At 45.2% G+C, this 27,657-nt stretch overlaps 1 protein-coding gene across 1 annotated transcript in view; it reads left to right on the top strand.

The window, feature by feature from the left end:
- LOC111959253 (uncharacterized) overlaps nt 1-27,657 on the top strand; it is a 202,670-nt gene that overhangs the window by 134,691 nt on the left and 40,322 nt on the right. The window contains 6 exon segments of the mRNA XM_070437758.1: nt 3,355-3,507; nt 3,782-3,982; nt 4,140-4,215; nt 6,643-6,830; nt 12,341-12,421; nt 18,909-19,114. Coding sequence (XP_070293859.1) covers nt 3,355-3,507; nt 3,782-3,982; nt 4,140-4,215; nt 6,643-6,830; nt 12,341-12,421; nt 18,909-19,114 — 905 coding nt within the window.

Here is a 27,657-nt window from a genome sequence, read left to right as displayed (position 1 = left end):
TTTCCACCATAATTTGCAAATAAATTCATAAAAAATCCTACAATGTGATTTTCTGGATTTTTTTTCTCATTTTGTCTGTCATAGTTGAAGTGTACTATGATGAAAATTTACAGGCCTCTCTCATCTTTTTAAGTGGGAGAACTTGCACAATTGGTGGCTGACTAAATATTTTTTTGCCCCACTGTGTATATAACAGGTCTAGGTTTAACCCTTGAGACCGAGGACCACATGGCAGTGGTTTATTTTATGGTCCTCTGTAGCTCAGTTAGTAGAGCATGGTGCTTGCAAAAGCCAGGATAGTGGGTTTGATGACTGAAAGTTGCTTTGGATAAAAAAGCAGACACAATACCTTTGACTCTGTGTCTCCCCTGGATTAGGCCCACAACAAATAGCCTGTTTGTGTGTGCGTGTTAATGATTCACACAGCATGTTATTGTCATTGCCCATGTCTTTCTTTCAGCCATCTCTCTCCCTCTGTTCTTTCGTTCATAAATATTGTGTGTAAAGCCTTGGTCTCTAGATCTTATGGACTTCTCCACTGTACGAACAAGGATCAGAGAGTTTAGCTGGAAGTCTCTATATCACTGTGTGTGTGTGTGTGTGTGTGTGTGTGTGTGTGTGTGTGTGTGTGTGTGTGTGTGTGTGTGTGTGTGTGTGTGTGTGTGTGTGTGGTGTGTGTGTGGTGTGGTGTGTGTGTGTGTGGTGTGTGTGTGTGTGAACGTGTGTGTTGAAGTGTTAGATGTCAATTGCTTTTCTCTCAGGATGTTCTTTAATCCGAGCGGAACATTGGAGGTGTTCAAGGAAATAAGTGCTTACCCATGCTGCCCTCGGCTTTCCCACTCTCCCCTTGGGACCACCCCTGATCAAACCATGTGTGTGTGTGTGTGTGTGTGTGTGTTGGAAGTGGTAAGATATCAATTGCTTTCCTCACAGGATGTTCTTTAATCCGAACGGAAGAGGGGAATTCACAGATCTAACCTGACAAGGGAATCTTAGAAAGAGTGAGAGAGAGAGATGGAGAGAGGTGTAGGAGAGATAGATGGGTAAGAGTGGATGAAAGAAAGAGACCGGTAGACATTTATTGGGGATTAAACATCCCTCTTCCCCCATTCTCCCCCTCCACCCCCATTCGACCCCTTCACCCCCATTCCTCCCTCATCCCTCCTTCCCCCAGTGTGTTTCCTGTGTTCCAGTGTTCAGGTCCATGTTTGAGGAGACCCTGTCTGTTATTGAAGACAACTAATCACTGGATTACACATTACACTCTGAAGAGATAGGGGAGGGGCAGGTGTCAACAAAACAAGCATGATAATTTAGAGTGTTCATGGCACACACACACACACACGATGCACACACAGATCAGGGTCATTAATGCGGCCTGGGCTTGTTAGAGTTTGTTCGTCAGAGCTGTATTGTACCTGCTCAGCATTTCCTTAATGAGCTCATGCTTTACAAACATCAACACCTGCTGAGACTGACTGACTGACGCTGTCATAGACGGCACTCAAGGACAAGAGAGTAGAATTAGACTAAAATACAATTCAAGTTCAAAGACTAAAACAAATGTAAATTAAATATCCCACAATTTAATTATTTCTGTTGTTTCTTACAAGTCATTGTGATATCCAATACATGTTAAAGGGGAATGGAAGCATTTTACAATCTAAACAACCATAAATACATGTTCTAGATGTTTGTCATATAGAAATAGCATCTTTGCATAACTTTGAATATTTTGATTTCGGATCTAATGCTTATTTGGGACTGGGCGCCACCATTAAAATTGGCATGGTAATGACACGAGCTGCAACGTCATGGACTGGACAGAAATATTTGGTACTTTGATTTGTGATTGCTTACAGTAAGGGGAGTGACAGCTCTCCCATCCCAATATTAAGCAAATTAACTATGAAAAGCAAGAGATATTTGCATTGAACCCTTAATGCCCATTGTGCAATATACAAGTAACTGCCAAAATAATGAAAACACTTGAATAAATATGGGATACAAAGTATATTGGAAGCAGGTGCTTCAACACAGGTGTGGTTGAGTTAATTCAGCAATTAACATCCCATCATGCTTAGGCTCATGTAAAAAAATGCTGGGCAGGCCATTATTTTGGCTACTATGGCTATGCCCCTATAGGATAATAATGCCCCCATCCACAGGGCAGGAGTGGTCACTGAATGGTTTGATGAGCATGAAAACCATATGCCATGGCCCTCTCAGCCACCAGATCTCAACTCAATTGAACACTTATGGGTGATTTGGGAGCAGTGCCTGAGATAGTGTTTTCTACCACCATCAACAAAACACCAAATGATGGAATTTCTCATGGAAGAATGGTGTCGCATCCCTCCAATAGATTTCCAGACACTTGTAGAATCTATGCCAAGGTGCATTGAAGCTGTTCTGGCTCGTAGTGGCCCAACACCCTATTAAGACACTTTATGTTGGTGTTTCCTTTATTTTGGCAGTTACCTGTAGCTAAGCCCTGTTATTTTACTTCTAAGTAAACAATGGCACATTTTATTATAGCAGTACAGTAGCTAAAGTAAGCTATAGACATATAGCCGGCTCTTGGCTCTGGATTGGGGGCTCCATATCATGGAGAGGAGGCAGACCTTTACAGTGGCAATCAGCAGTACAATAACAAAGCATTCTTCCCACCCCTATTTCAGTAAAACCTGAGGGATGGGGCTGGAGAAATGTAACCACCCTCAGATTCATAGACAGAGCTATGGATGCAACGAATCCATGATATCCATGATATCAAAATGATAGTTTTAACCATGTTCTGAGGCTACATAGTCTTTGGTTACATTTACTTGGTTTACAAACGTTGGAGTAAAACAAGCTTATATTTTGGGTTCTGATTGGGTAAGGAAGTTAAACGAAGCTCAAGAGGTATTTCTAAGTTATATTCTTCAAGAATAAATGGGAACATATACATTATTTATAAGTCCAAAAATGGAAATAACAACTGCTACTTTAATGTTATTATTATTATTTCTCAACTCTTAAAGTTCACTGTTTTATTACATTTTTAACCAAAGTTTTCATGAGGGTTTGAGATAGGCATGTGAGCAGTGCGGGAAGTGCTGGTGAGCCATTTGCGGTGATTGCATATGCCTATACATCGTTGCGTAGTAGCCTAGGCCTATGGTGAAACCATTGTTTAGGACATTAGGCTTACATGTTACTGTAGCCCTTATTAGACGGCATGAGTTTTACTGCGGGAGGTCGGGTAATGTAATTATGTGTACAAGCACAAAGCACCACATCTGTAATTTTAGTCCCGTGTGAATTTGCCACACACCATTTACTTGCATGTTAACTTGTGTGTGTTCCCAGCTGTGTGTGAACATGACCAACGAGCGTGTGAGGCAGTATGTCTCCGAGGTGCTGTTCCAGCAGGAGCAGGCCGAGTGTCTACAGGAGGCCATCGCCATGGAGACGCTCCGGTCACCTGGCAACCAGCCTGCCATTCTAGACTTTTTCTTCCAGGTAATGTTTTGTTGTCTGTGGTCTCCACCGCACCGCTGCCTCTTTAAGAACTGTGATAACCCCTATAAAAATAACACATATCTCATTCTAGAAAAGGCTTTGGTTTTGAGTGTGGTTATATAGATTTTGTGGTACAAGATCAGGTTACACTACCTCCAATCTTAACCTGAAACATTAAGGAGCTGAAAAATATTTTACCCTGCGTCAGTGCACAGTGTACCGTGGTTCTATGCATTCTATATCTGTCTGTGACCCCTGTCCTCCATCTTCCCAGAAGCCTCAAGGTCTGCTGTCTGTGATGGATGAGGAGAGTCAGTCGCTGAGGCCTACAGAACAGACGCTCTACAAGAGACTACAGACACACCTCGACAACACACCCACACACGGCATATCCCTGACAACCAAGGACGGCAATGGAAACCCCCCACCCATAGACCAGGGTCCTGCCTTCACTGTGAAACACTACGCAGGCCAAGTGAGTAGGTGTTCACTCACATACACACACACGCGCACGCGCACACGCACACGCACACAGCAACACACTCACATACAATGTAGACCAGGTGAGTGAATCTGACATTTTAAAGGTGTACCTTTAACATGTTGTTGTATATCTGTTCTCTGATTGGTAGATGGCCTATGACCTCACAGGAACACTGGTGAAGAACAAGGACTCCCTCCCCCAAAGCCTGCTACTGGTTCTGAAGTGTAAGTATCACTAAATATACACACCACACCACACAACCGACACCACCACACACACACACACACACACACACACACACACACACACACACACACACACACACACACACACACACACACACACACCACACACACACACACACACACACACACACACACACACACACACACACATGGGTAGTTCCATTTAATTTCGATCAATTTCTGACTGCACCCCTTTTGATTTTAAGAAACCTTGACCATTTTGCATACCCCACCCTACCATGAGACATTCATGTCTTTATCTTTGAAAAATATAAATAGTTGAGTTTAATATCATTTGAAAGCTTACAAACAGGGTTGTCAAACAATTTAATTATTTATTGAAAAAAAAACTTTTTTAAATTAAAATAGTAATTTCTTTACCGTAAGCATATATTAACTAAACACGCATAAGCTGTAGCTTAGACCCTATTTCACATGATCTGAGGTGTTTGTGTTGTGACTTGAGTGGAAATATCCATTGTTTTAAATTAAACTGTCAATCTTTCAAAGGAAACCTATTGAAATCATAGAGATATAAATAATAGAATAGACATTCCAATTCAAGATGTCATTCGATGGTGGTTGGACTGGTGGCCATCTTCCTGATAGTAATTGAAATGTATAAATTCAATTAAATGTCAATGGTGTACCAGCTAAATTGTAGTGGTCTGAAGGGATAGGTTCATTCCAAAATTATGTTTCTATGATTGAAATGACATTCACCCTGAATTCAAAAGAATGCTGTGTCTCAACCGATGACAGGCAAAACACAAACACCTCAGACAATGTAAAATAGGGTCTAAGCTACAACATATGAGAAAACATTGAGTTGACACGTGTTTAGGTAAAACATTTTTTTTTTTTTAATTCAATAAATAATCAAATAGTTTGACAATCCTGTTTGTAAGGATAATACAATATCAAACTCAAACTTTTATATTTTCCAGTGAGGAAGACATGCTTGTCCCATGGTAGGATGGGGAATGCAAAATGGGTCAACTTTGACCACCTCTAATCTCCTGAAGGTTTTGTCATTCAGGTCCAAAAAGTCACTTTCTGACCACTTCTTCCATGGGCAAACATGTCTGGAAGGGGTACTGTCAGAAAATGATTGAATTCATATGGAACGACCCAAACACAGCAGTAGTGGGTATATAGTCTATTGAGCATGGCCAGATGTGTGCTGGTGTAGTTGTGAGCCAAGCATAGCAGGACACAGGCAGACTTTGTGTCAGAGCCAGGAGCAGATAGCTTAGCGTCTCTAGGGCTAATTACTGTGGTTTGCTGTAATTTACAAGATGTGCCTAATCAAGGCTACCCCTTCAGAGTTGGCTATTTGTACCTCTCTCTGTCCCTCTCTCTTGCTTTTGTTCCTTTGTGCACATACGCACAATGTACACACATTATGATACACACACACCTTCCTGTTTCACTCCTTTATGACAGAAACATACATACCCACAAACACTTCCAACTCAGATAATATGATACAGCCACAGGTGGCCGGTTGCACATTAATTGGGGAGGACGGGCTCATAGTAACGGCTGCAACGGAATACATGGAATGGTACCGAATACATCAAACACATGGTTTCTATGTGTTTGATACCATTCCATTTACTCCATTCCAGCCATTATTATTAGCTGTCCTCCCCTCAGCATCCTCCTGTGGATACATCTCAGGCCCTCCTTCCCATCCATTTCCTATATACCAAAGGGTAAAGGTGAGTTTAGATTGAAGGGTGCATGAGGGCGGGGGCTGAGAGCAGGGGCTGAGGGTGGGCTGAGCTGTATGTATGGAGAGTGCCTTGTGGGCCTCAGTAGTCAGGTGGTGGGGGTGGTGGGGGATTATGATTACATAAATGAAGAGACAATTACCTCTGGAGCCCACAGTCATTACTCCCTACAACCAGTCTAGGACTCTTGTTTATTTTTCCTTTCAAGATCTCTCTTTTTCTCTCTCATTCTCTCTGCCTTCTCTCTCTCTCTCTCTCTCTCTCTCACCACCACACACCACACACACTCCCCTCCCACACACACATGCCTCTCTCAAAGATCTCATTGTTTTCCAGGGCTGCTTCACGTGTTCTTTGGCAGCATGCTCAGCCTACTCTCTTATGGAGCTGATTGTTTACATGGCTATTATTGCTCCCTTGCCTCCCCCTCACTTCTCCTCTTTCCTTCCTTCCAACCATCCTTCTCCTCTCAATCCCCTCATGTCTACTGTCTGCTCCTCTCTCTCTCTATCTCTCTATCTCTCTCTCTCTCTCTCCCTCTCTCTCCTTCCTCCTCTCCTGCTCCCGCTGATCCTCTCCTCCAATCAACGCTCTCCAATTGTCTTCCTCCCTCCTTCCTCTCAACTCCCTTTCCTCCCTCTCTCTCTCTCTCTGTGATTCCCCTGTACAGCCAGTGAGAGTGTGTTGGTGCAGCAGTTGTTCCAGTCCAAGCTGACCCAGACTGGGTCACTGGTACCGGGCCAGGCCAAGATGGCTCTGAGGGGGCCCAAAGCAGCACTTCTCCTAAACAGGATGTCATCCCCCTCCACCCTGACCCCCGCAGGCCGCGAGCCTCGGAGGTACCTGGACCTCACCAAGGTACTGGACAATGGCTGGTAAACCGTATACTGTGTAGCATACCGTACCTCATACGCTCACCAAGGTATGGAGGACTAAGTGACATAACCATCACCTTAGCGAGTCACTCAGAGTGTATGCTATACAGTACATGTCATATGGTACATTAGCCTCGTTGGTCCGGGAAACCTGTACACATTAGCCTCGTTGGTCCGGGAGACCTGTACACGTTAGCCTCGTTGGTCCGGGAGACCTGTACACGTTAGCCTCGTTGGTCCGGGAGACCTGTACACGTTAGCCTCGTTGGTCCGGGAGACCTGTACACGTTRGSCTCCTGTCACTGAAAACGACAGCCCGTATTCCCAAAAACATATTCACCAGCCCTCCCATATATCTTTTCCCAAAACATATTCACCAGCCCTCCCATATATCTATTCCCAAAACATATTCACCAGCCCTCCCATATATCTATTCCCAAAACATATTCACCAGCCCTCCCATATATCTTTTCCCAAAACATATTCACCAGCCCTCCCATATATCTATTCCCAATAAACATTTGCCATCACCGAAGGTATATCTTTAATCTGGAATGCCATATCAGTTGGTATGGGTAATTAAATGTGTGAAAATAAATGTTTTCCAGAGTTTACCAAATTCACTCCGCATCTCCCTAAAGGTGCTCGGGCATCTGAGATCACACGGTAATCTCGCATGGCAACTACTACAGAGTAGTGTGTTTGTGGGTATGTATGTTTCTGTCCAAAAGGAGAGAAACAGGAATGTATGTGTATATCTCATTTAATAACCTGTATCGACTGGTAAGGCATTCCAGATAATAGATTCTCTTTCAGTGACGGAAATAGGTAAACCAGAGGCCTGGTAAATATGTTTTCAGGGATATGGGTTGTAGTCTTCAGCGACAGGAGCAAAGAGGCTAACGTAACATATGACACGTACTGTATAGCATACAATATACAGACATACACTATTCGTGACTCATTAAGGTACATTAAACAAGAGGGTGATACCCCTAACTCATGAGTCATATCTAAACCACAACCTATCCAAACGGTCAGTATGGTATTCATTCAGTACTTATCAATGTCATTTTTCCAGGTAAAATCAATAAGACCCCAATAAAGTACCGCAATCAGTGTGGTAATACATACAAATGAATAAATAAATGATGTATTCACCGTCATGATCAATAGAAATGACAGACAGCTCAAAGCATCCCTCCTCAGAACATTCTAAATATGCCCCCCCCCCCCCCCCCCCCMCACACATGTTGATTGGTGGTTAAGGGAGGTGGGAATCACCAATGGTGAAAGTAGGCTGTTTCCATTTCTGTGACGCACTTAGTCGGAAGCTGGGTGTTCCGATTGGAAAAGCAGCAGCCAGGAGCAGAGGACTGATGGAAAAGCAAAGAGTGTGTGTTTGGAAAAAACATGTTTCCCAAATTAGGCCACTTCCCACCATACTGTTAAATATAGACCTCTGGGAATAGCTTTGTTTGTCCTGTACTGCCAGCTGATAAGAGGACATGTACACACACACACACACACACACACACACAGACACACATACACACAAGTATGTGGTAAGATAGTGTCATCATAAATGTTTCTCATGACATTTTAAGGGTTCACAAACCACACACCCTTCTGCTATAAAACATTGTGTTCTCACAATTATGCTAGATTTCATAACTTCAGCTAGAACATCGTTTCCCAAACGTGGAGTAAAAATGTGCTTAACAATTCACATAATAAGTTGCATGGACACACCCTGTGTGCAATAATAGTGTTTAACATGATTTTTGAATGACTACCTCATCTCTGTACAATACAATTAATTATCTGTAAGGACACTCAGTTGAGTAGTGATTTTCAAAAAACAGATTCAACCACAAAGACCGGGAGATGAATACAACTTTCAGCAGGACAATAATCTAAAACACAAGGCCAAATCTACACTGGAGTATCTACGCTGGAGTTGCTTGGGAAGACAGTGAATCAAATCAAAATCAAAGCAAATTGTGTTGGTCACATACACATGGTTAGCAGATGTTATTGCGAGTGTAGCGAAATGCTTATGCTTCTAGATCCGACAGTGCAACAGTATCTAACAGGTAATATCTAACAGATTCCACAACAAAACCTAATACACACAATCTAGTAAAGGATTGGGATGAGAATATATAAGTATAAAATATCTGAATCAGCAGTGACAGAGTGGCTAAGATGCAATAGATAGTGAAGGGCACAGTATACAGTATATACATACGAGATGAGTAATGCGAGATGTGTAAACATTCTTAAAGTGGCATTATTAAAGTGACTAGTGTTCCATTTATTAAAGTGGCCAATGATATCAATTCTGAAGTTAGGCAGCCGCCTCTCTGTGCTAGTGGTGGCTGTTTAACAATCTGATGGCCTTGAGATAGAAGTTGTTTTTCAATCTCTCGGTCCCAGCTTTGATGCACCTGTACGGACCTCGCCTTCCGGATGGAAGCGGGGTGAACAGGTAGTGGCTCGGGTGGTTATTGTCCTCGATGATCTTTTTTCTCTTCCTGTGACATCAGGTGTTGTAGGTGTCCTGGAGGGCAGGTAGTTTGCCCCCGGTGATGTGTTGTGCAGACCGCAGTTGCACAGGGCGGGGTCGAGACCCAGGGTCTCAAGCTTAATGATGAGTTTGGAGGGTACTATGGTGTTGAATGCTGAGCTGTAGTCGATGAACAGCATTCTTACAAAAGGTTTTCCTCTTGTCCAGATGGGTTAGGGCAGTGTGCAGTGTGATGGCGATTGAATCGTATGTGGACCTATTGGGGCGGTATGCAAATTGGAGTGGGTCGGACTGGAGACCGTCGCTGGAGGCTCCGGACTGGGGACCGTCGCTGGGGGCTCCGGACTTTTGAGGATCTGAGGACCCATGACACAACTTTTCAGTCTCCTGAGGGGAATAGGTTTTGTCGTGCCCTCTTCACAACTGTTTTGGTGTGCTTCGACCATGTTAGTTTGTTGGTGATGTGGACGCCAAGGAACTTGAAGCTCTCAACCTGCTCCACTGCAGCCCTGTTGATGAGAATGGGGGCATGCTCGGTCCTTTTTTTCCTGTAGTCCACAATCATCTTCTTTGTCTTGATGACCTTGAGAGAGAGGTTGTTGTCCTGGCACCACACGGCCAGGTCTCTGACCTCCTCCCTATAGACTGTCTCGTCATTGGCGGTGATCAGGCCTACCACTGTTGAGTCATCGTCAAATTTAATGATGGTGTTGGAGTCGTACCTGGCTGTGCAGTCATGAGTGAACAGGGAGTACAGGAGGGGACTGAGCACGCACCCCTGAGGGGCCCCTGTGTTGAGGATCAGCGTGGCGGATGTGTTGTTACTTACTCTTACCACCTGGAGGCAGCCCGTCAGGATGTCCAGGATCCAGTTGCAGAGGGAGGTGTTTAGTCTCAGGGTCCTTAGCTTATTGATGAGCTTTGAGGGTACTGTGGTGAGCTGTAGTCAATGAATAGCATTCTCACATAGGTGTTCCTTTTGTCCAGGTGGGAAAGGGCAGTGTGGAGTGTGCTTTTCTTTCAAAAACAAGGACATTTCTAAGTGACCTCAAACTTTTGAACAGTAGTATATATGTTTTTGCTGTTTCTTCTTTGTTATAGGGTCAAAAAGATTGGGGAGGTGGTTTATCCATACATCTCCATTTTGGATAGATAGCTCTTCATGTTGTTGTTTAGTGTGTTTCAATATTCCCAGAAGTGGTTAGAATCTATGGATTCTTCAATTACATTGAGCTGATTTCTGACTTGCTGTTCTTTCTTTTTCCTTAGTTTATTTCTGTACTCTTTTCGTGTTTCACTATAGTGAAGGCGTAGGCTCAGGTTTTCTCGGTCTCTGTGTTTTTGGTTGAATAGGTTTCTCAATTTCTTCCTTAGGTTTTTGCATTCTTCATCAAACCCTTTTCCATTGTTATTCATTTTCTTCGGTTGTCTGATTGAAATGTTTAGATTTGATAAGGGAAGTAGAGAGGTCAAATATACTGTTTAGGCTTCCTACTGCCAAGTTTCAATCTTCACTATTGCAGTGAAACATTTTGTCAAGGAAGTCGTCTAAAAGGAATCTGTTGTTGGCTAATTGTTTTGTACTTTCCTTCCATCTACAGCAATTCTTAATAGTCTGCAATTTGTTCAGCTTTTATACCTCGTGATTGAGTATTGCTCTGTTCAAGTAGGCTGGGATTTTACTGTGATCTGATAAGGGTGTCAGTGGGCTGACTGTGAAGGCTCTGAGAGACTCTGGGTTGAGGTCAGTGATAAAGTATTCTACAGTACTGCTGCAAGAGATTACCTGTAGGTGTACCACCACAGCAGTCCCCTCGAAGCCTACCATTGACTATATACAGACCCAGCGTGCGACAGAGCTGCTTTTTAAATTATTTTTTTAAGTAGTGCCTAGGGGGGCATATTGGGGAGTGTATTGCTGTCACCTCCAGGTGGGTGTTTGTCCCCCTGCATGCTAAGGTTGTCAGGTTCTGGCGTTTAGGTTGCAACAGACTGGTACATGTCCCTAGGTCTGGAAATGATTGATCTCCCCTTCAAGGACGAAGAAGCTGGCTTCATTGAAGTATGGGGATTCTAGTGGGGGGATATAGTTAGTATACAGGAATAAATGTTTCTATGTTGAGACGATTTCCTTATTTATTTTTGTCTGTATTTCCAATTTCTTTGGTGCGGTCTGTGTTCCTGCTCTTTAGCCCAAAGGCAGATGAACTCTCTCTGTCTCTCTGTCTCTCTCTCTCTCTCTGTATCTCTCTCTGTCTCTCTCTCTCTCTGTTTTCAGGTCAAATCTAATAGGGCAGTAACTAGTAGGATTCACTGAGCGTGTGTCTGTGCATGTGTGTGTATCTGTACAAGTATGTGTGTCTGTGCATGTGTGTGTGTGTGTATGTGCACTACAATTGCCTCTGTATTGCATAACCTGCTGAAGGCTGAACCCAATGGCCCTCCTCATTAAACATATAGAGGAAAGGCTTACGCAAGACCTTCACTCTTTCCCTATGTTAACAAAGACCGTAATAATCACATGACGTAACATTGCACAATATTGCTGCACTGTAGTTAAACACGGCTATAAAGAAGCTCATGGATTTACATCCATCATCAAAGATATTATAATTCAGAATTGTAATAATGGTAATATGATGATATGGTACAGTACATTATTGTCCATTATTGTATGGTACTGAATGGTTGAGGTAGAGGAGGAGGACATTGAATAGCGTATAGATGTATGACCGTAATGGAAAATTGGCTTTATAGATCTTGCCATAAATTACCATATTCATATTATGATTTGACCGTATTCATAGGACTGCATCACGTGGTGTCTCCATAGCGCGGGTCAACCAACTTGTATTTTTAATATTCACTATTCATAGCTCTCTAATAGCACCATCCCCCTCATCGTTTCTTCCCTCTCTCCCTCTCTCTCTCCCTCTTCCCCTCCTCATCTTTTCCTCTCTCAGCTCTTGAAGAAGAAGGGAGCAACATCTTTCCTGCAGAGGCTGGAGAGGTGTGGTCCAGTTACGGTTGCTGTGCAGCTGAGGGTAAGCATTAAGCAGTAGCACAACAATGGGCCAAACCAGAACCATAATAACCCAAGCACTTTACCCAGTAGGGATCCTAACCCTAATCCTAACACTCACCTCAATCCAAACACTAAAGTATTCAACTTCTTTAGCTGACCCTGACCATGACCCTGGCTGCATGGAGTGCACTATTTTCCTCTGGTGAAATGCAATGCACGCTACAGGGAATATGGTGCCATTTTGGATGCAACCCATGACCCATACCTCTGAACCACAACCAATTACAACGGAAGTCTATAAAATGTGGTAGTAATTTGTAGTTGATCCATATGAAACAACACTATTCATTTAGATGGATCTCTGCCCCACAAGTGTAAAACAAAGGCAGATCGCGTTCCAATGTCCATACCACTAAATCCAATGTGATGTGATGGTGACTTAACATGGAAGTAGCTTTAGTGTGAGTGATGGTTGGTGGTTTGAATGAGGGCAGTGTGCTGCCTGCAGGCAGGAGTTGTGGTCTTACAAGGAATGGAGAGCAGGAGAGGGGAGAAGGAGAGAGGATAGAAGGTGATGGGTGGGCTGAAGAATGACGCTCTATCCACCCAAGCATAAAGCCCTCTGAATAGTATGAGACATGGACAACAACGGACCGAGTGATCGTGTGTGTGTCAGTTGTTTTGTGGTGGTCGTGTGATCTCTGTTTCGTTGGGTTGTGTGTGCTGTGGTTGTCGGTGTGTTGCTGTGTTGTGATGTGTGCGTGTCGCGTTGTGCTGTGTGTGATGTGTGTTGGCCTGTGCCTGCGCAGGTCTGTTCCGCAGTGCTAGCGCGGCGTAAACTTTCATGCGTCACGGCTCTCGTCCCAGCCTATCACACCATATTACATGAAGCACGCCCGTCATATGGCATGAGTAAAGAAAGCATCGATGGTGTGGCACCAGTGATATCTGAGATACACCACTTGACACTCTCTCACAGCCTAGATCAAGACAGGTATTTGTATTGCTGGTCCCTACCAGAGACAACACACCTAACCAATCAGACCCTTTCACACACACCTGATGTGACCTCACTCCTCACTCACTGTTGTCTTGGCACCGCTGACCACATGTAAGAGAACCTGGCCAACCTTAATCCCCCCCCCACACACACACGACACACCACACACTCAACACCTACAGAAATTAGTTATCCAGTAATCCCGTCCCAAGAGCTCCCACGCCAGTGCGGCTGCTAAACAAAGGACTAGGCTACATTGTCTCTATAGGCCGACTAAAGTACTAGACATGATTCACGTTGAGACACTTTCCCGTTATGAGGAAACCATCCCAGTGAGGAACCTACCCAGTTGAGGAAACTAGCCTAGTGGTCAAAAACTACCCAGGTTGAGAATAGCCCGGTTGAGCGAACTAGCCCAGGTTTAAGAAACTGCCCCAGGTTGAGGAACACTACCCAGGTCAAATAATATGAGCCCAGGCTTTGAGGAACTGGCCCAGTTGAGGAAGCCATAGCCAGGCTTAGGAACAGCCCAGTGGCAGGATACTGGGAACCATGACGAGTTTAGGAGACCTGGCCCAGTTAGGGAAACTGCGCACAGGTTGAGAACACCCAGTTGAGGAACGAGGCCCAGTCGTGTGCAGTGAAAAACCCAGGTTGATGAGTATACCGAGATTGAGGAATTAGCCCAGGTGAGGAACTAACATGGGTTGAGGAACAGGCCCAGGGATGAGAATTTATATCCAGGTTGAAGAACTATCCTAGGTTGGGAACTGGCCTAGTTGAGGAACTAACCCAAGTTGAGGATGTACCTTCAGGTTTTATACCAGGGTTTGAGAACCTACAGCAGATTAGCATTGAGAACTAGCCAAATCTGCAGGAATCTAATACTCAGGTTGAGAACTCCTCTCCGTTGTGTAGTATTGAGAAACTGGCCAGCGCAAATCCGAGGAACATAACCCAGCTTGAGATCTACTACCCAGATCAGAACCAGCGCAGTATGCAGGATACATAACGATCAAATCGTGAGCAACTGCCCAGGCTGAGAACTAGCAGGTGAGGCGAACCGCCCCAGGTTTATAGAAATCTCTCAGGCTAGGTGAGCGAACTAACATGTGTGGCTTGGTGAAATCTCTACGGCCCCGAGTGTAGAGAGTTCTGTATAACCTAGGAATTGAAGGCACCGTCCATCCCAGGTTTTGAGACTGAGCGCCCAGTTGAAGGAATCTGACCCAGATAGACGTACCCGACTGAGGAACCTAGCCAGTTTGAGCAGCTCATTCCAAGTTGAGGAACTGGCCAGGTTGAGGAAACTGGCCACGGCTGAGAACCGCCCAGCTTAGAAAACAAGGCCACAGGCTTGAGCACTAATAACCCCAAGGATTGATGAACTAACCCAGGTTGATGAACTAACCCAGGTTGAGTAACTGGCCGAGGTTGAGGTACTGGCCCAGGTTGAGGAACTAGCCCTGGTTGATGAACTGGCCCATGTTGAGGAACTAATATAGGTTGTGTAATTTATATCAGGTTGATGAACTATCCCAGGTTGAGGAACTATCCCAGGTTGAGGAACTATCCCAGGTTGAGGAACTAACATAGGTTGAGGAATTTATTTCAGGTTGAGGAATTTATATCAGGTTGAGGAATTTATATCAGGTTGAGGAACTATCCCAGGTTGAGGAACTATCCCAGGATGAGGAACTGGCCCAGGATGAGGAACTAACCCAGGCTGAGGATGTAACCCAGGTTGAGGAACTAGCCTAGGTTGAGGGACCAACCCAGGTTGAGGAACCAACCCAGGTTGAGGAACTAGCCCAAGTTGAGGAACTAGCCCAAGTTGAGGAATTTATACCAGGTTGAGCAACTAGCCCAGGTTGAGGAACTGGACCTCTAGAGCAGTGGTTCCCAAACTTCTTTTAGTTCGTACCGCTTCAAACATTCAACCTCCAGCTGCGTACCCCCTCTAGCACCAGGGTCAGGGCACTCTCAAATGTTGTTTTTTGCCATCATTGTAAGCCTGCCACCCACACTATACGATACATGTATTCAACATAAGAATGAATGTGAGTTTTTGTCACAACCCGGCTCGTGAGAAGTGACAAAGAGCTCTTATAGGACCAGGTCACAAATAATAATATAATAATAATCAATAATGTTGCTTTTTATTTAGCCATCTTACATATGAAACCTTATTTGGTCATCAAAAATTGTGAATAACTCACCACAGGTTAATGAGAAGGGTGTGCTTGAAAGGATGAACATAACTCTGCAATGTTGGGTTGTATTGGAAAGAGTCTCAGTCTTAAATCATTTTCCACACCCAGACTGTGCCTGTATTTAGTTTTCATGCTAGTGAGGGCTGAGAATCCACTTTCACATATGTACGTGGTTGCAACGGGATCCGTCTTCACAGCGCAATTTGCCAATGCAGGAAACTCTGAGGGCAGCCCTATCCATAAATCTGGCAGTGGCTTCTGATTAAATTACATTTTCACAGAACTGCTTCTTGCAATTTCGATGAGGCTCTCTTGTATCAGATATTGGTAAGTGGACTGGAGGCAGGGCATGAAAGGGATAACGAATCCAGTTGTTTGAGTCGTCCGTTTTGGGAAAGTAGCTGCGTAATTGTGCACCCAGCTCATTCAGGTGCTTCGCTATAGCACATTTGACATTGTCCGTAAGCATGAGTTCATTTACACACAACAAATCATACAATGATGGAAAGACCTGTGTGTTGTCCTTGTTAATGCAGACTGAAAAGAGCTCCAACTTCTTAATCATAGCCTCAATTTTGTCCCGCACATTGAATATGAACTCAGCAAAACAAGAAACACTCCTTTTTCAGGACCCTGTCTTTCAAAGATAATTCGTAAAAATCCCAATAACTTCACAGATCTTCATTGTAAAGGGTTTAAACACTGTTTCCCATGCTTATTCAATGAACCATAAACAATTAATGAACATGCACCTGTGGAACGGTCTTTAAGACACTAACAGCTTACAGACCGTAGGCAATTAAGGTCACAGTTATGAAAACTTTGGACACTAAAGAGGCCTTTCTACTGACTCTGAAAAACACCAAAAGAAAGATGCCCAGGGTCACTGCTCATCTGCGTGAACGTGCCTTAGGCATACTGCAAGGAGGCATGAGGACTGCAGGTGTGGCCATGTCCGTACTGTGAGATGCCTAAGACAGCGCTACAGGGAGAAAGGATGGACAGCTGATCTTCCTTGCAGTGGCAGACCAAGTGTAACAACACCTGCACAGGATCGGTACATCTGAACATCACACCTACGGGACAGGTACAGGATGGCAACAACAACTGCCCGAGTTACACCAGGAACGCACAATCCCTCCATCAGTGCTCAGACTGTCCGCAATAGGCTGAGAGAGGCTGGACTGAGGGTTTGTAGGCCTGTTGTAAGGCAGGTCCTCACCAGGCATCCCCGGCAACAACGCACAATGGGCACAAACCCACCGTCGCTGGACCAGACAGGACTGGCAAAAAGTGTTCTTCACTGACGAGTCGCGGACATACTCCTCCCTCATGTGGTACCCTTCCTGCAGGCTCATCCTGACATGACCCTCCAGCATTACCATGACACCAGCCATACTGCTCGTTCTGTGCGTGATTTCCTGCAAGACAGGAATGTCAGTGCTCAGCCAAGGCCAGCGAAGAGCCCGGATCTCAATCCCATTGAGCACGTCTGGGACCTGTTGGATCGGAGGGTGAGGGCTAGTGCCATTCCCCCCAGAAATGTCTGGGAACTTGCAGGTGTCTTGGTGGAAGAGTGGGGTAACATCTCACAGCAAGAACTGGCAAATCTGGTGCAGTCCATGAGGAGGAGATGCACTGCAGTACTTAATGCAGCTGATGGCCACACCAGATACTGACTGTTACTTTTGATTTTAACCCCCCCTTTGTTCAGGGACACATTATTCAATTTCTGTTCGTCACATGTCTGTGGAACTTGTTCAGTTTATGTCTCAGTTGTTGAATCTTATGTTCATGCAAATATTTACACATGTTATTAAGTTTGCTGAAAATAAACGCAGTTGACAGTGAGAGGACGTTTCTTTTTTTTGCTGAGTTTAGTTGTGGTGAGTCCCTGTAATCCTAGATTCAGATCATTCAGGTGAGAAAAAACATCACCCAGATAGGCCAGTTGTGTGAGAAACCCGTCATCATGCAAGTGGTCAGACAAATGAAAAGGATGCTCATCTCTCAATTCAACAAAAACGCTTGTAAAAGCTTTCCATGGTCTCTGCCCATATCATTGCATAATGCAGAAAATACACAAGAGTTCCTTGGCCTTGCTTTAACAAAGTTAACCATTTTCACTGTAGTGTCCAAAACGTCTTTCAACCTGTCAGGCATTCCCTTGGCAGTAAGAGCCTCTCGGTGGATACTGCAGTGTACCCAAGTGGCGTCGGGGGGCAACTGCTTGCACCACTCCACTATGTCTCCCTGTCATGGCTTTTGCGCCATCAGTACAGAAACCAACACATCTTGACCACCAAAGTCCATTTGATGTCACAAAGCTGTCCAGGGCTTTAAAAATATCCTCTCCTGATGTCCTGGTTTCCAGTGGTTTGCAGAAGAGGATGTCTTCCTTAATTGACCCCCCATAAATGTAACGGACGTATACCAGGAGCTGTGCCAGGCGCGCCATGTCTGTTTACTCATCCATTCACTGGCTTGTATGCGAAGCAGTAATTGTTTCAAAACACCTCCTGCCATGTCACTGATGCGTCGTGACACAGTGTTGTTTGATGAAATCATTGTCTGTATAGTTTTTTGGGCCTTTTCCCCCAGCATTGTCCCAGCCATATCCGCGGCAGCAGGAAGAGTTAAGTCTTCCACAATAGCATGGGTCTTGCCTGTACTAGCCACTCAGTAGCTCACCATATAAGATGCTTCTAGCCTTCTATCTGTTGCTTTTACACGTCTTACTTCTCGAAAGTCATCTTTATTCTCGCTCAAAAAACTCCTGTGGCTGATTTTTCAAAATGTCATGTTTCATTTCTAAATGTCTGTGCAAGAGTGAAGGTTTCCTGCAAAAGAGTAATGGTTAATTGACTAGGCTACCTGCATTTGACATTGTGTTGTAATTTCGCTAAACACTAGACGTTCTCATTTTATTTTGGGCAGAGAAACGAGGCCACTCAGGCGAGAAATAAACCTCACCCAAATGTATAGCCCCGTTGGAAAATATAAATCTACTGTTTCAAAATGTGAAGAATATTTGGTTGAAAAATGTGAATCACATTTCTATTTGGCGTTCCCCCGACGGCATTCCGTGTACCCCTGGGGGAATACCTGATCTAGACGGATAAATGGAACCATGTTGCCATGAAGCTGATACCAACACCATTGCTGTGTTAATGTGGCAAGGGAGTGAGGAATTGGGTCAACTCAAATGCTTAAGGAACATGAATTTTAACATGAAACAATCTCTCTCTCCCTCTATCTCTCCATCTCTCCCCCCTCACAACTCCTCCTTTCAGAACTCTTTGTCAGATGTGGTCAGTAAGCTACAGGCGTGTACTCCTCACTTTGTGGAGTGTGTGCGCCCCAACAGCAGGGGCACGGCGGACTGCTTTGACAGTTTCCACGTGTCTACCCAGCTGCAGTATGTAGGGGTGCTGGAGATGGTCCGGACGATCCGCTATGGCTACCCTGTACGCCTGCCCTTCAACGGCTTCCTCACCAGGTAGGTGGCACAATACATTACAGGCTGCTCCTGTTGAACTAGACATAGTACAAAATACATTACAATGATCCATAATGGATTTATCTTGGCCTCTGTGGTGTGATTCCATTTAGGCCCCTATCCGATCTCTTTAGATCTCTAAACAACGGGGATTGGGAAATTGTCTGAAAATCGTAATAAATCTGATAGTTGAAAACAAGATGGTTATGGTTCCACCTTGCCTTGCATTAGGACTTGGATAGCTTCCATCATATGCTTCCACCTATCCAGTCTCATCCTCTTCTACAGATCTGTGAAGACTAAAGGGGTAGAGGCTAGGGGAAGGGGCTATGGGCTGAAATGGAACCAGGCCTGTGAGTGTGGTGGGTCACTGTGGCCTCTGTGTAGGGGTCTGTGTGATAGGGGGGATGGAAGCTCCATAGGGAAGATCTTAAAGACTCTGCCTTCTCTCTGTCTTCTCACTTCTAATGGGCCTTTTACGGCAAACATTTTACTGTTGTTGGGTTCCCCCCCACACAAACACTCATGCACACACGCACACAGACACACAATGGTCAGGTGGAAGTGATCTACTTAATGGTTCTTCAGGTCTGTGTGACCTGGACAGAATTACAGTCCATCTTTACATAGAGACAACATGTCTCTCTCTCTCTCTCTCTCTGTGGCTCTCGCTCTTTCATAGCTAACTGACAGGTCACTGTGATCCTTAATGTAGCAAGCACAAAGTGGTCTCAATCAATAACACTAATCTCATAAAGGATGTCTTGAGATGGGAAACAGTGTGTGTGTGTGTGTGGGATGGGTACAGAGTTCATTTTGTCGACAATAACTATGATGGAAAACACTCATCAACTACCTCTTTTTCCTGACGAAAATGTATGACGATAACGAGACGAGATGCATTGAAAAAAACAATAACTATTACCAGGTAATTTTCTTTTTAGTTAACGGAAAGACGAGGATTCCTCGTGAGAGTAAAGGTCATTCAATTTTACATTAAGCGCCATTTAATCAGTTTTGTCCAATCATAAGCATGCATCTCTTTGCAGAATATATAATACAATCCTCTCATTGGCCGATAACTTCTTTCTGTTGCGCAGGCTGATTTAGTTCATCTGGCTCTCCCACACAGATTCCCGGTCTCCCACACAGATTCCCGGTCTCCCACACAGATTCCCGGTCTCCCACACAGATTCCCGGTCTCCCACACAGATTCCCGGTCTCCCACACAGATTCAATCACTCATCTCAGCCTCTCTTTTGACACTTCAATTGTAACAAACTAACCTCAATTAGAAACAATAATGTATTTGATAATCTTTGCTTTTATATCGGTTATTTTTGCTCTGATCACATCAGAAGCTCTATTTTGCCATGTGAGCATCTGTTTGGCCCTCTTGCTGTTAGCAATAGCAAGTTTAGTTTTTTTTCCTATTGGAAAAACAAATGCTTTTTGCTGAACATTAGGAGTGTAGAAATACGTCTGGCATCGTTGGAAAGCTAATATTCTCCCCTTTTCAATGAAATCACTGTTATTTACCACCCTCTGACAGTTATGATGGGGAGAAAATCAGGGCTAAATTGTTTAACCTGTAGAATGTACAGTTGAAGTCGTAAGTTTACATACACCTTAGCCAAATACATTTAAACTCAGTTTTTCACAATTCCTGACATTTAATCAGAGTAAAAATTCACTGTCCTAGGTCAGTTAGGATCACCGATTTAATTTAAGAATGTGAAACTGTAACGATTTTCGTGGGTTGAAGGAAGAGTGGACCAAGGTGCAGCGTTTAAAGTGTTCATGATTTAATCCAAAAAACCAAAACGAACAATTGTAGGCCTCCTTGCTCATACACGTTTTTTCAGTTCTGCCCACAAATTTTCTATAGGATTGAGGTCAGGGCTTTGTAATGGCCACTCCAATACCTTTACTTTGTTGTCCTTAAGCCATTTTGCGACAACTTTGGAAGTAGGCTTGGGGTCATTGTTCATTTGGAAGACCCATTTGCGACCAAGCTTTAACTTCCTGACTGATGTCTTGAGCTGTTGCTTCAATATATCCACTTAATTTTCCTCCCTCGTGATGCCATCTATTTTGTGAAGTGCACCAGTCCCTCCTGCAGCAAAGCACCCCCACAACATGATGCTACCACCCCCGTGCTTCACGGTTGGGATAGTGTTCTTCGGCTTGCAAGCCTCCCCCTTTTTCCTCCAAACATAACAATGATCATTATGGCCAAACAGTTCTATTTTTGTTTAATCAGACCAGAGGACATTTCTCCAAAAAGTATGATCTACGTCCCCATGTGCAGTTGCAAACCGTAGTCTGGCTTTTTTATGGCGGTTTTGGAGCAGTGGCTTCTTCCTTGCTGAGCGGCCTTTCAGGTTATGTCGATATAGGACTAGTTTTACTGTGGATATAGATACTTTTGTACCTGTTTCCTCCAGCATCTTCACAGGGTCCTTTGCTGTTGTTCTGGTATTGATTTGCACTTTTCACACCAAAGTACAATCATCTCTTGGAGACAGAACAAGTCTCCTTCCTGTAACGGTCGTCATAGTCGTTCTCCTCCTCAGACGAGGAGGAGCATGGATCGGACCAACACGCAGAGTGGGTAGTGCTCATGATAATTTATTAAATCGAAACGAAACACTTACAAATACAAAAAATAACAAACGTGACAAAACCGAAAACAGTCCCGTGTGGCACGAACACTGACACGAGATACAAACACCCACAAAACACAGGTGAAACCCAGGCTGCCTAAGTATGATTCTCAATCAGGGACAACGATTGACAGCTGCCTCTGATTGAGAATCATACCCGGCCGAACACAAACATCCCAACATAGAAAATCACATATAGACAAACCCACCCAACTCACGCCCTGACCAACTAAATAAATACAAGACAAAAGAAAACAGGTCAGGAACGTGACACTTCCTGAGCGGTATGACGGCTGCATGGGGCCATGAAGGTAACATAGGGCCATGAAGGGTCGGATAGCTTTTTTCCCTTAATAAATAAAATCATCACTTAACAACTGCATTTTGTGTTTACTTGGGTTGTCTTTGTGTAATATTTACATTTGTTTTATGATCTGAAACATTTAAGTGTGACAAATGTGCAAAAAAATTTAGAAATCAGGAAGGGGGCAAATACTTTTTCACAGCACTGCATATTTTGATTAGTTTAACACTATGTTGGTTACTACATGATTCCATATGTGTTATTTCATAGTTTTGATGTCTTCACTATTATTGTACAATGTAGAAAATAGTAAAACTAATGAAAACCCTTGAATGAGTAGGTGTTCTAAAACTTTTGACTGGTACTGTACACGTGCAAGTCTGTAACATGTCAGAGTAACTTTCTGAAGAGGGTCATAGTGTCCTCCAGTAAACATGATCATTATATCAACAACAAAAAATATTCCTTTCCCTTTTATTTGTAATCTCCTTCATCCCTTCTATCACACCTAATCTCTCCGTTATTACTGGGTATTCCTGTCTGCTTCTTGGATATACTGTACATGTATTTTAGTCGTTGTGAAAGAGGGAGAGACTTTTTCTTCCATTCGCACCTCTTTCTTTGATTCCCAGAATAATTCCTCACTACTGAGAAGAGGTGTATGGTTGAGCTTCCTCCATCTCTCTTTCTCTCTCTCATCCACCTCTCTCTCTTTCTGTACCCCATGTCTCTCTATCTCCCTCCTCCATCCTCTCCCTCACCACATCAGTAAAATTCAATTCAAAGGGCTTTATTGGAATGGGAAACACATGTTTACATTGCCAAAGCACGTGAAATAGACAATAAACAAAAGGAAAATTAACAAGGGAAATAAACAATTAAAAATTAACAGTAAACATTACTCTCACAAAAATATTAAAGAGTATAGAGATTTAAAATGTTAAATTATTGGCAATGTTGTAACATTGTGCAATAGTTGAAGTATTGTATAGTTTTGCTCATGTATAAAAAAAAACTTAAATATCACATTTACATAAGTATTCAGACCTTTACTCAGTACTTTGTGGAAGCACCTTTGGCAGCGATTACAGCCTTGAGTGTTCTTGGGTATGATGCTACAAGCTTGGCACACCTGTATTTGGTGAGTTTATCCCATTCTTCTCTGCAGATCCTCTCAAGCTCTGTCAGGTTGAATGGGGAGGGTCGATGCAGAGGTATTTTCAGGTCTCTCCAGAGATGTTCGATCGGGTTCAAGTCCGGGCTCTGGCTGGGCCACTCAAGGACAGTCAGAGACTTGTCCCGAAGCCACTCCTGCGTTGTCTTGGCTGTGTGCTTAGGGTGGTTGTCCTGTTGGAAGGTGAAGCTTTGCCCCAGTCTGAGGTCCTGAGCGCTCTGGAGTGGGTTTTCATCAAGGACCTCTATGTACTTTGCTCTGTTCATCTTTCCCTTGATCCTGACTAGTCTCCCAGTCCCTGCCGCTGAAAAACATCCCCACGGCATGATGCTGCCACCACCATGCTTCACCGTAGGAATGGTGCCAGGTTTCCTCCAGATGTGACGCTTGACATTCAGGCCAAAGAGTTCAATCTTGGTTTCATCAGACCAGAGAATCTTGTTTCTCATGGTCTGAGAGTCCTTTGGGTGCCTTTTGGCAAACACCAAGTGGGCTGTCATGTGCCTTACTGAGGAGTGTCTCCCGTCTGGCCACACTACCATAAAGGCCTGATTGGTGAAGTGCTGCAGAGATGGTTGTCCTTCTGGAAGGTTCTCCCATCTCCACATATGATCTCTGGAGTTCTATCAGAGTGACCATCGGGTTCTTGGTCACCTCCCTTACCAAGGCCCTTCTCCCCCGATTGCTCAGTTTGGCCGGGCTGCCAGCTCTAGGAAGAGTCTTGGTGGTTCCAAACTTCTTCCATTTAAGAATGATGGAGGCCACTGTGTTCTTGGGGACCTTCAATGCTAAAAAAAAAATTTGTACACTTCTCCAGATCTGTGCCTCGACACATTCCTGTTTCGGGGGTCTACGGACAATTCCTTTGACCTCATGGTTTGGTTTTGGACTGTGGGACCTTATATAGACAGGTGTGTGCCTTTCCAAATCATGTCCAATCAATTGAATTTACCATAGGTGGACAATCAAGTTGTAGAAACATCTCAAGTATGATCAATGGAAACAGGATGCACCTGTTCTCAATTTTGAGTCTCGTAGCAAAGGGTCTGAATACTTATGTAAATAAGATATTTCTCTTTCTTATTTTTTATAAATTAGCAAAAAGAAGATTTTTTATTTTTTTTGCTTTGTCATTATGGGCTTTTGTTTGTAGATTGATGAGTAATACAATTAATGTAATACATTTTAGAGTAAGGCTGTAACGTAATGAAGTGGAAAAAGTTGAGGGGTCTGAATACTTTCTGAATACACTGTAGATATGGGAGTTTATCAAGATTGTATTTGTTTTCAAATTCTTTCTGGGTCTGTGTGATTTGAGAGAAATATGTGTCTCTGATATGATCATACAGTTGGTAGGAGGATAGGAAGTGCAGCTCGGTTACCACCTCATTTTGTGGGCAGTGGGTACTTATCCTCTTGTCACACCCTGGCCTTAGTTATCTTTGTTTTCTTTATTATTTTAGTTAGGTCAGGGTGTGACATGGGGGATGTATGTGTTTTGTATTGTCTAGGGTTTTTTGTATGTTTCTGGGGCCGTGTTCAGTCTAGGTGTTTGTATGTCTATGGTTGCCTAGATTGGTTCTCAATTAGAGACAGCTGTCTATCGTTGTCTCTGATTGGGAGCCATATTCGAACGGAAGCATTTAATAACAAAAGTGCAGACACAGGCCAACTTAGACATAGACATAGACATAGACAATCACCCACAAACTACCTAATGACTATGGCTGCCTAAATATGGCTCCCAATCAGGAGACAACGATAGACAGCTGTCTCTAATTGAGAACCAATCTAGGCAACCATAGACATAAAACACCTAGACTGAACACTGCCCATAAACATACAAAAAAAACAAACCTGACACAGAAGGGAGGGTCCGGGTGGGCCTTCTCACGGCGGCGGCTCGGGGCGGGACGTGGACCCCACTCCACCATTAGTCAATACCCGCTTTGGTGGCGCCTCTGGAGCGCAGGATCCTTACAGCGAGTCCCTGACTGAAGACTATAACCTAGAGGGCCCACTGGATGCAGGGGCAGCTCCGCTGACTGAGGGCAGCTCCGGACTGAGGGCAGCTCCGGACTGAGGGGACTGAGGGGACTGAGAGGGGTAGCTCCGGACTGAATGGCAGCACATGACTGGAGGGCAGCTCCGGACTGAATGTGCAGCTCATGACTGGAGGGCGAGCTCATGAAACTGGAAGGCAGCTCAATGACTGGAGGGCAGCTCAATGACTGGAGGGCAGCTCATGACTGGAGGGCAGCTCATGACTGGCAAGGCAGCTCATGAACTGGAAGGCAGCTCATGACTGGAAGAGCTAGACTGGCGGGCAGCTCATGAACTGGCAGGCAGCTCATGACTGGTGGGCAGCTCTGGCAAGCTCCTGACTGGATGGCAGCTCTGGCAGCTCCTGGCTGACTGGCGCTCTGGCAGCTCCGTGGCTGACTGGAGGCTCTGGCAGCTCCTGGCTGACTGACGACTCTGGCAGGTCCTGGCTGACTGACGACTCTGGCAGGTCCTGACTGACTGACGACTCTGGCCGGTCCTGGCTGCATTACGACTCTGGCAGGTCCTGGCTGACTGAACGACTCTGGCAGGTCCTGGCTGACGACGACTCTGGCCGGTCCTGCTGACTGCGACTCTCTGGCCGGTCCCTGGCTGATGACGACTCTGGCCCGGTCCTGGCTGACTGGCGGCTCTGGCATGTCCTGACTGCGGCGGACTGGCAGCTCCTGACTGGCGGCGCTCTGGTGGCTCCTGACTGACGGACGGCTCTAGCGGTCCTGACTGAGTACGGCTCTCAGTGGCTCAGGACAGAACGGCGGCTTTGACGCTTCCGGACAGACGGGCAGTTCCGACGGCGCTGGCAGATGGGCAGCGCAGGCGCGCTGGGCAGACGGACAGCTCAGATGGCGCTTGCAGACGTGCAGCGCAGGCGGCGCTGGGCAGACGGCAGACTCTGGCCGGCTGAGGCGCACAGTAGGCCTGGCGCGTGGTGCCGGAACTGGTGGGTACTGGGCTTGGGGACACGCAATCTCAGGGCTAGTGCGGGAGGAGGAACAGGGTGTACTGGACTCTGGAGACGCACAGGAAGCTTGGTGCGTGGTGTTGGCACTGTGGTACTCGGGCCGAGGACACGCACCTCAGGGCGAGTGCGGGGAAGAGGAACAGGGCGTACTGGACTGCCGAGGCGCACTTAGGCCTGGTACGTGTGGCCCGGAACTGGTGGTACCGGGCTGGGGACACGCACCTCAAGGCTAGCGCGGGGAGCGCGCACAGGGCTCTGGAGACGCACAGGAGGCTTGGTGCGTGGTGCCGGAACGGTGGTACCGGGCTGGGACACGCACCTCAAGGCTAGTGCGGGGAAGAGGAACAGGGCGTATTGGACTGTCAGGTGCACTATAGCCTGGTGCGTGGTACCGGAACTGGAGGACTGGTAACGGAGGCTGCCACAGGAGAGCTAGTACGTGGAGCTGCTACAGGAGGTGCAGGACTAGGGAGGCGCACAGGAGGCCTGGTTCGTGGGACTGGCACTGTCATTCCCAGACGGTTAGCACGCACCTCAGGACAAGTATGGAGAGCCGACTCAGGTAACATCATCCCGCACACGCTCTGTCGGGTGATGTTGTGCCTCAAGCACCAACACAGCAGTCCCTCATTTCACTTCTCCTCCAAACTCCCCATTAAATCCTTTACACAGTCTCTGTATCATTCCCATTGCTCACCTCCAATATCAGCCCGACTGGCTCTGGTTCCTTCTTCGGCTCCTCGGCGGTAAGCACGGGAAGTTGACGCAGGTCTCCTATCTGAACTCACCACACTCCCCATGTGCCCCTCCCCAAGAAACTTTTGCCGTTTCCTCGAGGGCTTCCTACCGCGCCGTCGTGCTCCTTTCTCCAACTCCATTATCCTGTAACCCTCCTGCACTGCTCAGCGAATCCCAGGCGGGCTCCGGCACTTTCTCTGATCGATCGCCCACCTGTCTATCTCCTTCCCAGGTTGTTCTCCACTCATCCTTTTCCCGGTCCATTCCTCCACAAAGCGCTGTTCCCTCCTTTCACGCTGCTTGGTCCAATTTTGGTGGGTGATTCTGTCACGCTCGTCGTTACGTGAAAGAGAGGACCAAGGCGCAGCGTGATATAAATACATTCTTCTTCTTTATTAGAAGAAGACAAAAGAAACACTATACAAACTAGACACAACAATAAACCGACGAACGTGAAGCTATAATAAACAAAAGTGCAGACACAGGCACTTAGACATAGACATAGACATAGACAATCACCCACAAACTACCTAATGACTATGGCTGCCTAAATTATGGCTCCCAATCAGAGACAACGATAGACAGCTGTCTCTAATTGAGAACCAATCTAGGCAACCATAGACATACAAACACCTA

The sequence above is a fragment of the Salvelinus sp. IW2-2015 genome, linkage group LG36, assembly GCF_002910315.2.
Source record: "Salvelinus sp. IW2-2015 linkage group LG36, ASM291031v2, whole genome shotgun sequence".
NCBI classification, from domain to species: domain Eukaryota; kingdom Metazoa; phylum Chordata; class Actinopteri; order Salmoniformes; family Salmonidae; genus Salvelinus; species Salvelinus sp. IW2-2015.
The sequence above is the reverse complement of the archived record's forward strand: the minus strand, read 5'-3'. Positions and strand labels throughout refer to the sequence as shown.